General features: G+C 35.0%; 1 protein-coding gene across 4 annotated transcripts in view; it reads left to right on the top strand.

Moving 5' to 3' along the window:
- FUT8 (fucosyltransferase 8) overlaps positions 1-16,969 on the top strand; it is a 136,841-nt gene that overhangs the window by 106,792 nt on the left and 13,080 nt on the right. For all 4 annotated transcript variants that reach the window (XM_075426112.1, XM_075426111.1, XM_075426109.1 and 1 more), the window contains 2 exons: positions 10,103-10,349; positions 11,596-11,772. In XM_075426112.1, the coding sequence (XP_075282227.1) occupies positions 10,103-10,349; positions 11,596-11,772 (424 nt within the window). The remainder of the gene's footprint in view (positions 1-10,102; positions 10,350-11,595; positions 11,773-16,969) is intronic.

Below are 16,969 nucleotides of genomic sequence, written 5' to 3'. Positions count from 1 at the left end.
TTTTTTTTGTTTTGTAACAGTACTTTTAACATTGTCTTACAACTTGTGATACAAAGATCACTTGTGCAATCCCAAATCTGCCATGCTAAACTAAATCCATTTGTATTTTACTAAATTCTTCATAAAATGCAACTGTGTGCTCTTTCACATTGTAATCAATCAAGCCCACAATATTGAATGTTGATTCTGATTAAGCCAATTATATAGGCTAAGCATACTATTGGTTCTCATTTAATTGTGTGAGGAATTACATTAAATCTATTCTTGATAAAGGAATACTGTTCTTAGAGGTTGTTTTCCATGTCAGCAACATTTTCAGCAGGATGGGAGATAAATGGGGAGCACAGCCGTTGTTAAGTTTTCCGGTGGCTGAAGTAAGAATGTATATATTTCTTTAATATTTGATGTGTATAATTGCACTATCTATTTGATAATGTTCAAGGAGCAAAATGTGGAGATTTTATACAATGCGTTCTCCTTATGTCATTGTTAATTTAGATTAAGATTTGATGTCTACATAAAATACAGTTGGCTGATAATAGTTCCATTCATGGGCAGGACCATAAGCAGACTAGCAAACAGACCGTTCAATGAGAATTATTTAAGTATGTTGAAGTGAATGAAGGTAACCTAGAACAAATTGTTTTTATTCATTAATAAATGTGTCCGCTGAAATAATTATTTTTCAAAATAGTAGGGACTTATTTCCCTACATTTCTTGATGTGGGGAAGTTGAAGCGCTGTTATTTTGTAGGCTTGGAAATCTAAGGAGTTGCATGAAGGGGGAAGAAAAGACTCTTGTCTCTGTTCTCTGCAGTGGTACCAATAACTGACCACATATTTGATCACATATCTTGTGCTGTTCATATGAAATACTACCGTTTGAAGCATGGCTTTCCCATTTTCTGAAAAGATTGATGTTGCCCCAATATACTAGCAAAACTAGTACTGGTAGGTTAGTGATTAATTGCAAACAAGCACTGAATCATGGATGATAAATCATAGATTGGTAGACAATGCCAAGTTTCCATTACAAACTGTGAAACTTTGTTGCTTAACTGTCACTCTTCTAAGAATTGTTCCATAAGCAAAAAGCTACAAATTGGCCTAATGTGAGAGTTTATTGGAGTTAAGGTATCCATTCTGTACTTGAAAAGTCATACTGTAGCTTGTACACTAGGGAAGAACACAAGTGTGTTTTGTGTTGAGATGAAAAAAAAATCAGTGCTTTTGAATATCAAGACACAGCATTGGGCAAATTGAGAGTAAAATTACCTCAGAAGTATGTTAGGTCTCGAACAATCTTTACAAATTTTCAAATGTTAATTGCAGTTCTTTGTTTGGCTGCATAAATTTCAATCCAAACTGAAGCATTCTTAGATTTTGGGGAAATTATCACCTGCATTGAAGTTTCGAATTATTTTCTAATACATTACACTCATCATTGCAACATCAGCAATTTTATGATTATTACTTACTTTTAAGTAATCTTTAGACAAGAGTAAGCCAAACTGGCAGCTGTGGGGTCAAATTCAAATCCTGACAACATTTCATCTAAACCCTTTCTATGTTTGGAAAATGGTTACCACCATTTCCAGGTGGAAGGCATCCCAGAGCACCTCCAGCACTATGAGTTATCACTCTGATACCTGGGAATATGTCATTTAGTATGGGGTCATACTTTCTAATAATGCAGATGCGGTTAATTCTGTATAGAGAGGCTGTTGTTCAAGGCTGGACATTTCATTTCAGTATAACTTTGCCAAATCCTAAAGGGTTCTTGTCTTTTTGCATTTGAATAATGAAGAAAAAACAACCTAAAGATGTCAGCTAATTACTCAAGTTCTATTTCAGAATGTTGTACTGAAAAGATGCTTTTATTGCTATATATTTTCTTAGGCATGAAGAAGCAACTAAGTAGGCAAATGGCAGTGAATACAGTTTTTCCACTGTGTGAAATAACTGAAAGCTATACCAAGACTTTTAAGGCAGAAATAATTTCTTGAATTTTGTATTTCAGTGTCTCCTTCTTTAAGCCCTCATCCCACTGATTTCTTCCTAGTCTTGTGACCAGAAAAGAAATTTGAAAACCTGCATTTTATTATGTTAGTCTTCTACCTAACTTGGAAGACACGTTTATTTTTTTTAATATTTCATATGAAACAAAAAATATTTAAAGTTCCCAGAAAAAAACCTTTACTATAATCTCTTATTTTTGTCATTACGTGTCTGTGAATGCCATCTAACATGCTTTGTAGAGAAATCATTAGAACCTATTTTCCTTTTTCTGCTATTACAGAAATCCCGGGACAAACCTCAAAAACCCAGCTATTTTATTTGCAAGTGCTCTTAACTCCTGTAAGAAACAGTAGTGGTTTTAAATTTCTAATACTGTGCAGATTAATAATACTGTATTACTGTAATAGTTAATGAGAAAACTTTTACATTTATATGTGAGTTATCTTGGTTTTTTTAAGTGATTCTTCCATTATATTTTCCCCTTATTTTCTTTGATAAATACAAATTTCTGTCTTCAGGTGACAGACCACTTGAAAATGGGCATACATGTTATGACTTCCTGTTGCATTATTGCAGGGTTACACTCTTGGTTTTCCCCCTTTTGTGTTAGTAGACCATATGAAGTAGAATGCGTCTCTGTTTCTTTCAGTTTTTCAGATGCGTTGAAGGTGAGCATGCCTCGCTGATATGAATTTCCAACAGCACAGCAGTTTTATTCTCTGCTGTTTTATTTATGGCGAACTAAAATGTCTTTTTGTCTACGTGCACCTTAAGGGTTTTGTTCCATCTGGACTTGCATATGATGTTATTTTTACTAATTCATTGAAAGAAGAGTCTTCTAAGCGTTCAAATTAGGACAAGACAAGATTTGGAGCTCAAGTTATAAACCACTACCTCCAAAAGACAGTAAGTGTCTTGTCTAAACTGGGAGCCTTTCTGCACTGGATACCTGGACAGCGAATTCCAAAGATTAAGCTCCATTCTCATGACCAGTTGGAAACTTTTTAGGTCTCCTAAAACATAATCTTGAGGTTGTCTTGTTTTTTTTGTATGCTTTTATATGCTTGTTACAGGCTCATATGTATGTCCAATTAGCATATGCATGCCAGAGATCAGTCCCTGCAGCTAAAGATTATTATAAAAGCAAGCTGTTCATCATATATTCCAGAAAAGCTAACTTACTATTCAAAACAACTATTTGGAAGTATTTTCAGGTATGTAGTAATTAACGTGAGACTGAAATAGAGAATAAGCTTCAGTGGAATTGTTTCAGATCAAATCCAAAATTAGTTTTTCTTCAATATTATTGCTGTAAAGATCTTTTCTGTATGTTTTCCTAAGTTATTTCAGCTATCCTTATGTAAGGATAAATCACCAACTCTGACTGCTGTTTGCATGAATAACTAAACCTGGATGACATGAATAAACCTCTTTGCGTTTATACAAGCTTATTTGCCTTTGCAAATGCATTTTATGATATTTTCTCGTAGCCAGGGAGCTGGAGCTCTTCTTAGGCAGGTGCCCCTTTCATAGAGGGTGTTTAGATGAAATGAGGCATTGTTCAAAAGCAGTTTGAATATATAAATATAAAAGGAGAAATATGTAACTAGTAAGCTTCATGGTTTCTACTTACTTTGACAGTCTGCTGGAAATGCCTTCACTGATTGTTATATGAAGTCAGTATGTGCAATCACACACTTAATCTGTAAACATTCCAGCTGGCATGCTGGATATCTAAATAATTGAGGAAGGGAAAAATCTTTACTTTTTAATGTTCTTTCAAAGTGATGTGACAATTGTCATAAAAAGCTTCTAGTGATGAGAAGTTTTGAGCAGGGTGAAAGAGAAGTATAGTCCTTCATAATGCAGCTCACCTGAGCTTACTAAAAAGGGAATGGAGGCCATAAAGGTATTAGTAGATGCTGCTGCTTTAATTTTGTTAGAGACATAGCTATTTCAAATGCATTAATTGATATGCTCAGTTCATGCTTCCGTTAGGTCCAAGAGGGACAACATTCATTGAAATCTCATTACTTATTAGGACAGTAAAGAGCACTGTTTATATTGTGGTTTTGATTATGGGTAGGATTTTCAAAGAACCAGAATGACATGGAAGAATAAATACTGTTGAAAGTCAGTGGAACTTGCATTACGAAACCACGTTGTTAGTCCGGAAGCTCCGGAAGTTTGGGTTTTTGCTGGAGCAGAAGGAAGATTACCATCAAAGCTTTATTTTTCTCTTTTTTTGGGGGGGGGGGGGGGGGGGGGGGGGGGGAAGCTGATAAAACAGTATCTCTGGCAGAGAATTATTTTAGTATGGTTTCTTGAGAGAGCAAAGGTTTTGTCATCGTGCTGTACCTTTCTTTCTGCTTCTTTTTTTTATCCTAACTTGCTACAAGTTCTGAATATTGGATGAATTTTGGTCAAATTTGACTGAAAGAAATAGATCTTGTTAAGGTCTCACAGAAGTCCTCAAAATAGATACCCTGGGTATGTGTATACAGCTGCTGAAGTCAATATTCAGGCCTTACCAGCAAGTGAGAAGCAGTGACTGCCCACAGATGTCACTTTCCAACCGGCAAACAGTACAGAGAGTGGTAAGTGACATGGGAGTACATGAGGGTAGTTGCAAGATTTGTGCGAGAGAGGAGAGGAAAGGATGCAGGAAAAAAAGCTTTGAGAATGCTGGGTTGAGAGAAGTAATAGAAGACATGTTGGCATTTTTTAAAACATTTTGGTTTATTCCCTCCTGAAGCTATCAAGAGTCAGCCTCTTAGGATGACAAATGGGACAACACTACCCATATGGCATAAAAAACCTGAAAAAACCCCAAAGGATTGTATTTTCAGTTTCTTTAAAACCTAAGTGCACCAAATTTATTCAATACCTGTCTGCCTTAAAAGGTTTGATTAGATAAAGGATGATTTAAAAAGCTAATAAGTGGAACACTACTGAGAAAGTACTCAGAAACCAAGTTCAAAAACTTTGTATTAAAAATGTACAAAGCAAAATCTTAGAGAAAAAACACTTAGATAATACAAGTTATATTTTACATTGACTACTTTAAAGGAAAAATAGGATTCTTTATCTTGTTTTAATTCCATTTTATAATTCAACTATGGCATAAAGACCTTACTAGGTGACCCTAATGTTTGGAAATGCCCAAAAGATAGTTACAGGAGATGTAGTCTGCAGCACAGAATGGATAAAAGCATACTACTTCTTTCTTCTGAACTAGTTGACAATTCCTGAGTAGCATAAGACACTGTAACTTTGCATAGTTTCCATTTTTTGTCTGCTTTGCAAAGAAAAGCATTAAAATATCATTGAAGTTGATGAACCATGAACCTGCTGTCTTTGCAATACAGAACAGTAGCCAGCAAGACAATGAGGAGCCTTGTGAGAATTCAGCACAGTCCCGCTTACCATATCCTATGCTAATCTAACAGCATTCCTGGCACTCTGACATACCTTGTGTAATTGATTTTAGAATTGTTCACTCAGCTGGGGTGAAGTTTCAAATTGGCAGTAAGTTTTTCAGGTTGTAGAGTTTAGTTAGAGCTGTGATTAGTCTATGCAAGTTGACATCAGCTTAAATAAGTCTGTATTATAAGAACAGGAAAGCAATAAAGCTATTGAATTTTTATATGAGTTTATTCAGTTGTGTTTCTAGCAACATAAACTGAAATTAAATTGAAGTTCTTATTTGCACAATAGGAATGCTCTTAGCACAGTGTTCCTTGGCATACTTTTAAGGACAACTTCTTGAAAGAATATTTTGAAATTAGGTGACAAATTTTGAAATAATAGGAGAATGAATAAAGTGCTCAAACAGATTTTCAGCTAACATTAACACATAATATTGATTGTTACTTGAAACGAGGCTGACATTTTGCTGTGCAAAGTAATGAACACCTAGTGAAAGTGCCCATCCAAATGCAAGTCTGAGCCAGTGTTCAGATGGCAAGAAGTAAGGTAAGGTAAAATGACAGAATTTCAAAGGTCGCTTTGAGCTAAACCAACATTTTCAGGCTTCAAAGAAGTCGGTATGAAAGATATAAACAGCAAAAGTTTCTAAATGTGCTTTAAATTAGGCAGACAAAGATTAAATTTGAAAAGCAGGCATGCAGTAAGGCACATTGGGATACTGCAGGGTAGCAAAGTTATGCTTTCTATAACACACAGAGCTCATTTCAGTATTTAAAAAGTAATCACTAATCTATTAGTGATGAACATATCCGAAAAATGGTGATAAAGAAGAACTAGCTGATGCAGCTGGCATGTGTCATCTAAATAAAAATCAGTTTCTTCACAGTCAATGGTTTTCTTCCAGAGTATGCTGTTACGATAAAAGAGTGAGTGTCACCCTTAATGTGGAACTTCGACTTACAAAAACACTTGATCTTTTGATTGCTCAGTGAAGGAAAAATGGATTTAGTTGCAGAACTTTGGAGGACAATTATTTAGGTTAATCCAAACTGAGAAATAGCACCTGGAATCGTATGAAAGTTAAACGAGCTATAAATAGAATTATAGAGGCAAATTTTGGCAAATGTAAAAGCAAAATAAACCACACTGGAAGAAGTAGCTTGAAGTATTGCTGAAATGTAAATGACCTATAACAACTCTAGAGGTATCTTCAGTTTCTTTAAAATTAAATTGCACCAGATTTATTCAATAACTGATTAAATGTCAAAGTTGGACCTGCACTGAGCAGGGAAGTGAACCTCACTGAAATGATGGTACTGTGATTTGAACTACCAACATGAGAAAAAGATGCAAGCATTAGTGTGGATTGTTACATTTTATGGCTTAAATATTATTTAACAAAATACAGCTGGGAAGGGGAAGAACTGTATTTTAAAATTTAGAGAATACATAGCTACAAACTGAAGAAATATGTGGATAATAAGATCATGCTGTGTTTTTAAGCCACCTGATCTATCTTCAGTTGAACAGATACAATTCATATCAATCGAGAATGTGACAATGTTTTTGTAATGTATGTGCTTGCCTATCAATAAGACTGAGTTTTGGTTATGTAGTGTATTGTTAATTTTGATTGAAGCTTATATATGAGTAAACTAATACAATATCCTGCCATCCAAAATTGCCATGAAAGTTTTTTTTAAACTATGCCTGTTGAAAATAGAAGATCATTGCCTATTAGGAATCTTTCAACGAATGCTGAAAAAAAGAAGTAGACTTATGCACTTTGCCCACTTTTACTTTTATGTAAACCATTAAGAAAATGGAATGTTGTTGAAAATAGCGATGACCATATTGATAATTTGTTTTTTTTTTAAAAAAAAACCCAATTACATCCATTGTCGCAACATAACACTGCATGTGTCAGAATCACTTTGTCAACAGTTAGTAACTGGCAAGAGTCCTGAAGCATGAGGGACTTCTGTAACCAGTTCAGAATTTAAAATTATAATAACAATTCATTCTTTGATCTGTATTTGTGAATATTTCATTTTATGACTTTCCATTTGTTACCTATACTTTCAGTAGTTGTTCCCTTATTGGGTCTCATATTGTGGAGCTTTACAAAGTAAGGAGCTCTTAATGTTCTCCGTGAAATAACCATATGATATTTTTAGTTTCTTCTCAGAAAGTAGTTTTCTGTATCTCAAAGTGCAATCATTAACACTTCACCTAGTAGTTAATTTTTCATAACCAAGTCTTCGTTTTGACTTAATGAAATACATTTTGTTTGTTTCTGATTTTGATTTGCATCAAATCTTGAAACTTCATTACTATTTGAATAACCTGTCACATGCAGTTGGAAGCTGATATCTGTTCCTTTTTTTCACAATCTTCTTTGGTATTCTTGTGATTTTGATACCTTTTACCTAGTTTGCTATGTGCTGAGAGCTTTCCTAGTTATTGCTGGCCAATTTTGTTTTGTTCAAAACCCCAAGACAGCCCATGGAAAGTTTTAGAAGCACACTCCTATTGTTTGAATAGCATGTAGGATGCTTTTCAGGGTCAGAATGCCAAATAGCGGGGCAGATCATTCAATCAGCTTTGTCAATAGCAAGACTTTCCAAATAGCTGTCTTTACACAACACCACATTTTTTCAATGATCGAATGAAGTTTAAAAACTTGTCAATGATACCATACTTAATAAAAATTCACCTTTTTGTATGTACTTTAGCGTCTCTGCTTTTTCTCGTCAAAAGAAATGCAGTGAATTTCCTTCTCTAACTTAGGATTGGAGTCTTTTCTTTCTTCATTTGGCTAAGATTGCTGTTGCTTGTTTTGCCACCCTGTGCCTTCCCCCACTCTCAACTGAAGGCGAAAAGGTAAAAAGGATGGAACCTCAGGCCTTCTTTCATACCATTCCCAAGCTAAACGTTTCTTGTCTGGACTTCCGACTAATACTTCACATCTGCACCAGATTTAACATTTCCCTGGCTTCAGGCTGCTTTTCTTTATTTCAGCTTTCTGAAGACATACTGATAAAATATTATCCATCTTATTATAAGAAAACTTATATGCGTAGTGTTTTTACTAAATTTATGAACTTTTACTAAATCTTTTCCTGTAAGTGTGGTATAACAGATGCTAAAAATGTCAATTGGCTTCTTGAATTAAAAAGTATCCTCCACACCTGCAGTACATATTCTGCAGGAAATTCTTCTAGAAGATCCCTTTACAGTGGTGTTATACAGCGCAGTGATGAAATATTATCATAGAGATATATCTATGAAGACAGAGTTTCCAAATCTAGTAAAAATTAATTGAAAATATACCTGATCATAACAAACATTCTGTATTTAAATAACCATATCTCAGAGAGTTACTCCTGAATTGTGACTCATTTCGATAGACTTACTGGTGTTAATGTGGCGTTCTGGCAATGTAAGACTTAATTATACAGTTGTCGTATTTCTAGGACTTTGTCACAAATATACTGAAATGATTTTTAGTGCATGCAAAAGTATTCTAACCTTAGGGATTTTTAACTGTTCTTAAAATAGGACTTGTAATTCTTGCACTGCATTTATTTTTTTCAGCCATTAGATTTTCTTGGTCAGCAACACTTTTATGAGTTTGATTTGCTTACATCTGAAAAACCAGTTTTCTTTCCTGGCTGGTGAGCACTCATCAAAGAACTAGCCATCTTTGTCAATAAACACTGCAGACAGTGAAAATACTCTTTTTGAGGAAATGAGCACACTAGAAATCTTACCTGAAATATTTGATGTTTCAAAAATGTAATGCTTTGTATTATGTTGTCATGTATTATAATTTATTTCAGTATATGAAAATAGCATTGCATTGTCAGTTATGTAGACATTTATGTGTATATAATGTGTAAAAGCTCTTAAAAATTTTATGGTTAGTGGCTATTGAGACTTGAATGAAAGTCCCATTTAAAACAACTGTATATTCCACATTAGTTAGTATTTAAAAGATAACAAATTCTTACCTGTATGTAAATCTCATGCTTGTATAGGGCTTGGCTGTTTTCCTTGATTTATTTAATTTGCTACTTATCTTCATAGTTTAAGTTCTTCAAGACAGGAATTGTCTCTCTTTCTGTCCTTTCCTTCGGTCAGTAGAGTAGCTAATGTAATGGTTCTAATGATGTCTGAAATGCTGAGATTTACTGCAGTAAAATGTATTCAAAAGAGCAGCATGGCTATATAGTTATTATTTAAAGAATTTTTTATGCATTAAGATATTTCTTCGTTTATTTCTTAAACAAGTAACTGAATTTTAAACATTTTGGATAACAAGTCTGTCCAAGTAAGCCTCAAGACACAGTGATGGTGAAGTTGTATATAAAAAGGTATGAATATGTAAACAGGAACACTTTATATTTTATTAACTACCAGCTGCTAAGAATTCAAGGACCTTCAACTTTGTTCTGCTGGAGTGGTTTGTTAAATATAATTCATACATAAATCTAGTCCAAAACTATGATTTTTTTTTAATACTATTTTGATTAAGTAGAGCAAAGGTTAGATAGTCTTTTTGAAGTTGAAGGTACAGTTTACCTGATACCAGTGGTAAAGCTTATTAATAAAGTAAACTACTTGACTCATTTTACTATGTATTTTAAAACAGGTGAAGCTAATGATAAGGATGTTCAGGTGGTGGAACTTCCCATTGTTGACAGCTTACACCCACGGCCACCTTACTTACCATTGGCTATCCCCGAAGACCTGGCTGACAGGCTAATTCGTGTACATGGGGATCCTGCAGTGTGGTGGGTCTCGCAGTTTGTGAAATACTTGATTCGTCCACAGCCTTGGTTAGAAAAAGAAATAGAGGAAGCCACAAGGAAACTTGGTTTCAAACATCCAGTGATCGGGTGGGTATTTAGTTTTCTTTTTAACTGTCCGTGCTTCAGTATGTATAGTGATTTCTGTTTAGGACAAACTGGTTTATGATGGCTATCCAAGAGCCTCAAGCATTCTGTGGGGAGAGAGGGTGCTTTCTAGAAGGAGCTATTATTTTTTAACTGTGCATAATACAAGTTGATTACAAGTACTTCTTCAGCATACTTGCCTTCCTATAGTTGGGAAGATATATAAAAGGTGGCTCAATAGAAGGGTTTTTTTATGTGTCCTTCCATATCTGGTAATGTAATACAGAATTTCATTCATGTAATTGCCTTACAGCTTGTATTCCAGGCACTTTTCTGTCTGGGTCTTCTTTTCAAGTGCCTATAGCCTTTACAGTTGAGGAAAAAAGGCTAAGCCTACATTTTACATTCCACAGTCCACAACTAATTTTATTGTTGGCTGCACCTGAACATGGTATGTGCCTTTCTCTTTCCTGCTGATGTTTTCACTATTGTTGTTTCTTAGCAGTAACTATGAATTGGAAAGGTTTGTATGGGGAGATAAGGGGCAAGGAAGGAAAGCACCTATGGGCAATGAAGAACAGCTTGTTGAAGAAAGGTTTTACTGTCACATAGCACGAAAAATTTACAGCTGCTGCTGTACTAGAGTCTACAAATATTGCTTCCTTTGCCAGAATTTTCCTTCAATCCTTAATATTTCTTTTTGTAGGAATATACAATAGGTCTGTCCAAATGTTAGTTGTCTTTTGACTGTTGAGTTGGTAGGCCACTTCACCACTGGCAAATCTGAAGACTTCTGTTTCAAGCATATGGGGGAGATGCATTTTTAACTACCTTCATTCAAACTCTTCATTGTAGTTGGTGTGCCAATATATCCGTGATGTAAATACTCCTGTTGTGTTTTTCAATTGTACTGATCAAGCGTTATCTAACTACACTGGATAACTTAACCTTCTGTGCAAAAGGAATACCTTGTATGCTATAATTAAATCTCCTTCATTCTCTTTCAGTTACTGTTCGCTTTCCTTGTAAGATTATTATATTGCTGTCAAGAACAGACTGACAGCTAGCTTCATGTTGTCAGCGTGTCTTGATGGACGTAAATGAGTTTTAACCCTTCCTTGTTTTTTGTAGGGATTCAATTTAATATGCATTCTAAAAGAATAGAAGTGATATTTAAAGGTCAAATTTCAGTTGCTAAAGTATGTTTTGTATTTATAAATTGAATTCCTAGTTTCTGCCTTTTTTCCAGTGTTCATGTCCGAAGGACAGACAAAGTAGGAACAGAGGCAGCATTTCATCCCATTGAAGAATATATGGTACATGTTGAAGAGCGGTTTGAACTTCTTGCTCGCAGAATGCGTGTTGATAAGAAAAGAGTGTATTTGGCTACAGATGACCCTTCACTGTTGCAAGAGGCAAAATCCAAGTAAGATGAATTATTTTTATATTACAGTTTGTTCCTTTTGGTTAGCTTTACAATTTGTGACTATTGTGTGCACAAATCTTTGTCTTATTTTTCTGGTTACCATTTATTCAGTTAAGATTGCATTTCAGCTTCCAGTGATTTTGGTTTTTCTCTCAGTCTCTTTTTTGGACAATTTTTTTTTCCAAAGTATGCTTTTCAAAGCTTAATGTTAAAAATCTAGAAGAGTTGAGCAAGATACCTGTGACTAAAAACAAACCAATGCTGTCAAAGGGAAGTAAAAATATAAATAATAAATATTCCAGACTTCTTACAGAACATACATATTAAAGAGAAACTATTCAGAAATATTGTAAAAATTAGTTAATGTACTGGGAAGTTTCATCTGTCCAAACAGTACCTTTCTGTGAATAGCTGCTAGGGAATTTGTTATAAGTTGGTTGAAAAGCTCCTGGCGACTCTTTTAGAAAGATTTCTGGATTGACAACTTAGAAGACTGTCACCCTCCATGTTGAATAATTTTAAAGTTTGTCCTTAATTTATGTGGGATTCTTGATCTGTAACATTATCTCCAGAACATGGGTGTAACAACCTACCCTAGCTATAGGATATCCCAGCCTGTCATAGAACATGTAACTGTGTTCAAACCTGGAAATGCAGAGTATGCATCCATTTCCTTCTAACGTGGCCTGTATTTTCATGTAAAAACTCATTGTTAAGTTGCATGTTTTACAAGGTGTCACTGAGATGGTAAAACCTTCTAGTAAAAGAAAGCAGATGCATATGGAAGAATAATGTTCCATATTTAACTGTATCTTTCTTGGGTTATGGTGTTTATGGTATAATAAACAATTTCACAAATGCTTATTGCCATGACTATGGAAACTTGGAGAAGCATTTCACATGCATTGAATTTAAGCATATTTGTTACCAAATACAAGTTAATGTGGAGTCCTGGTTGGGCGAGAGGGGACATAGTTTGGTGCCGTTGAGCAACCCAGGCTTTGTACCGGAGATAGGTCTGGTAAGCAGTGAATGCGGAACACTGCTGAGAAAGTAAAGTGGCGAACGTGGAATGCTGGCGCAGGGGGACTGCCGCACAGCCGCTTCCTGCCTCCTCGCCACTTCCTGCCTTATCGTCGCTTCCGCATGGAGATGAAACTCTGCACCAATCGCAGCGAGTTATAGCAATTTTGCCCATATATGGTTAAGGGTAACTAACCAATCAGAGGCTGTAATTGTTTTGCTGTATGAACCCTGTTTTGCTGACTAATAAAGGAGAACGATTTTACTCATATTGAGACTATATAGTTACTGCCGATCCGGCTTCCCACTCCAACAAGTTAACATGTTTTCTTTTTGAGTACTATTTATTTCTCTGTCTACGTAATAGAACCTATTTCTGTTTGCAAAATTTTATCTCCCTTGAGCAGAAAAATGCGTATTTTTCTAATTAAGCAAGGAAATGAATACTTTTCAAAATCAAGGTATCTCAAAAATGGCAAATTTTTGAACTGTTTTATTCGTGGTAGACATGCTTGGAAAAATACATAAGATAACATACTGGATTACAAATTTGCTTTGGCATATACAAGGTGAGTAGAAAATACTAATTTGTAGTAGAGGAATTTTCTACAGCATTGCAAACCTATGTATTTCAATTGTGCCATTTCTATTTTTCTTTCATATCTATAAAGGGCTGCTGTTTAAAATTATGGAGTTTTGAAAAAACTAAATGAACATACACAACTCCAGATGATGGTAATCTAATCCTTCCTTTTATATATATGTAGAGACAAGAACAGTAGCAGAAACAATTACGATAACATATCATTAAAAGTGCAAATCTGAACAATGAAATGACAGGTAATACAAAATCGAGGTTATAATATTTAATTCATTACATTGTCCTAAATAACTGTTTGTAACATAGCAAATTCAATATTGCTCTAACAGTCTTAGTTATGCATTTTTTTATTTCAGCTTTCAATCCTTAGCACTGTATGCTTTAGCTTTGTGAATAAAAAGATGCACTACTTATGTGAACATAGTTTTGAGTAGCAACAAAAGCTAATAGTAGAATTGTGACTTGCTCAGTAAAGCAAGGCTGAGTGTTATTAAGCATTGCAGTTTCTGTGGCAGTTCAAGGTCCATTCCGAATCACACTTTTACTGAAATATGGTAAGATACTGGTCGCTAGTACAACATTCGTTTGTATGTTTTGTTAGTAAAAGCCATAGAATCTGTAAGTAGTGAAGATTTTTTTTTTTTTTTTTTTTTGTGTTGCTGCTGAGTTGTCAGGTCGTAGTTTACAATGAAACATAATTTCCCAAGTTTCTTGCACCCTACTGTTGCTTGCAGTTGAGTAGAAGGCATTTGAAACTTCCTGTGATTTCACAGAAGGCAGGGTGCAATTTGATATTTCCACATTTAAGGGCATCCGAAGGCAGGTTAAGGTCGGATTTTGGGAATAAAGAACCTTTTCTTCCTCCCCTTCTGAAGAAAACTACAAATTAGTTTACACTTCTGACAAAAAAATTCTAGTCACATTGAACTACCAAGCTTTGATAGAAACAGCTGTCATATTGTACCACAGTAGCTTATGTTGCATTCATTACTGGGTGCAGTGATATTAATAAGTACTAGATATTATATCTCTCCTCACATGAGAGCGATTGGCTGTCAAACAATGTTGGTATCTAAATAACAAAAATTTAGCCAACATTCACATGAATAGGCATGTTCTTTCTATTAAGAGAAGTATTTCAAACTATTCATAGTTGTGAAAACAGAGATGTTTTGACTTAAATTTCAGAATCTTCCCTTGCAGTCAGATGTCTGCCAACTGCAAGTACAGTAGTAAAAGTGGAGTCAGTACCATCAGTTTGTTGCGAGTTTTTTTGCTTTGTTTTCCAGAAGAAAGAAAGAAAAGTTATATGTTTTCAGAATTAGGATGATATAGAACAACATAATTAGAGAGGAGCATGGTTGAGTGTTCAACAGCTGTAATCATTATGGGATTAAAGCACTTCATGACTTCTGGTCAGCAGAGGTCATGGTATGTGTCTTAGATAAGTGATGTGTTAGGGATGGTATAAATGGCTTGTTCTTCAGCTTATTTACTAGTTTTCAAATACAAACTCCTGAATTTCTAGTATATCTATTTCTAGTCTATAATATTATTTACAGCATCTTGTCTCTTTAGCGTATTGAAAATAATGCAGCTAAACATGCACATAAATTCTTAAGAAACCATATTTAATACCTTTCTGGTTTATATATGAATTTGTTTAGGTCTCTTATGTATGTGAGCAGTGAAAGTCAACAAATTACATTCTTCCTTTCAGGATATTTACCTGTAAAGTCATCTATATTTTGTGTCTTAAATTTTGCAGTGCTTTGCCTCCTTCATGAGGCTTTTTTCTGAGCACTCATGAAAGCTTTTTTTTCTACCCTATTTCACTGTTTATTTACTTCCACAATAGCAACTTAATGTCTTTTCTCTCTGTGCACTGTAGTTTAGCTGTTGCAGCCCTCCCCGTGCCCAAGTCATAGTATGCCTGATATATAGAATTCAAGAGTTCTTCAAAGTTCTTGAGTCTGATGAACAGCTCATACACTTTCCAATTCTTTTTAGAACAAGACCTGAGCAAACAGATTATTTCTTACTCCGTCTGTTTACATGCGTGCTCACACTCTTCTTTTAGAGTGAAGAAAACTTACATTGCCTGTTCTGGACACTGCCTCAGTTCTAGCGCATTGAGAACAGGAGCCTGGGACTTGCCTTGGTTTGCACCTGCCGCACAGTGTAGTGATAAGCTAAAGTTACACAGCGAGCTGATCAGCTTCTGAAACTAATTGGAACTTGAAACAGTCTCATAACTATGCTTGGTTTGCTTCTCTGAGGCTGGTAGGTGCAGGAAGGAAAGATTTTAAACTATCTCTTTCCCATCTTCTTCTGATTTCCTATCTTCCCTTTCTCCTAGGGGAAAAAAAAAATATCCTTCCTGGCCTGCATATAGGTTTCAACAATCTGTTAGGTAGCTTTAGAAGAATTAGACAGTATTTTTAGCTATGTGGAGGAGATACACTATATATGTAGTCCGATGCAAAGAAAACAGTATTATGCTAGTTTCCACTCCTTGGTTTTGTCTTCAAATTCTGGTCCTTTCCTGTTATAGAGAAGAGAATGTGTGGGTAATTTTTTGGGAAAGCTAGAAGGGATCCTACAAAATACCATATTTAGGTGATTCTGTTAGTAAGAATAGGACATCTTATTATTTATTATTCATTTACCACTCATTCAGGAATCCTAGTAGTAGAATCATGCCTGAGTTCTGCTTAAAAAGAAAAAGAATTCCCCAAAAGCTTATAATGTAAGTATTACATTAGTCTTAAATATGGATGGAAGAGGGAATAGAAGGAAGCAAGAGCCAACTATAGAGCATTAGAAGTGTCATGTCTTTTATTCTTTGTAGTCATTGTGGTGAGAATAGCTTTAAATAGAATCTAAAGCACTATAGTGTGTGGGAAAGATAATTAAACCCTGATGCAGGAAGTCAGTGGGACACATATGGCTAAGTTTGAGAGTAGTATAGGCTTGGCCTTGTAGTGTTTTTTTTCGTTATGCTCTGCTTTCAGCCTATGTTGGAGACAGAATGATGGACTAGAAGATTCTTTGGTCACACTGAGTATGGCTGCTATTATGCTCACATTTTAGGGTGTTTTAAAGAAACTTATTTTCCCAAGCATGAATATCAGCATTGTGTGGGGGGGACAACATAAAAGCGCTTGTTTGAAAACTTACACATGTGAGCAATTGAATGCTAAGCTTGGATCACTGGTTTGAAGAACAGTTCTGAAACTGTTGGTTAGGTGAATTTGGATCAACTTTACAAAATGGAATTGAAGACCAGATTTAAAATAATCTCAAAGACTGTTTCCAGAATAAAGGGAGGAAGGAGAAAATTTTAAATGTATGCATAAGATGTGTAAATAATTAGGATTTTTTTTTTTTACCAGATCAAATATGGCACTTTTTGTGTGTGCTTCATTTATTACGTTATTAGGCTGCTGCTAGTAAGGAATCGAAATCTCCAAGAAAGGTTCTTTTGTCTCTGCTCAGCATGTGGATTCTGATTTTTGAAATCTGAAGGAAGTGATTAATTTTAGCAGTATTCCTTGTGCCAAGAACTTGCAA

This window comes from Opisthocomus hoazin, chromosome 7 (assembly GCF_030867145.1).
Source record: "Opisthocomus hoazin isolate bOpiHoa1 chromosome 7, bOpiHoa1.hap1, whole genome shotgun sequence".
In the NCBI taxonomy this organism is placed as follows: domain Eukaryota; kingdom Metazoa; phylum Chordata; class Aves; order Opisthocomiformes; family Opisthocomidae; genus Opisthocomus; species Opisthocomus hoazin.
The sequence above is the reverse complement of the archived record's forward strand: the minus strand, read 5'-3'. Positions and strand labels throughout refer to the sequence as shown.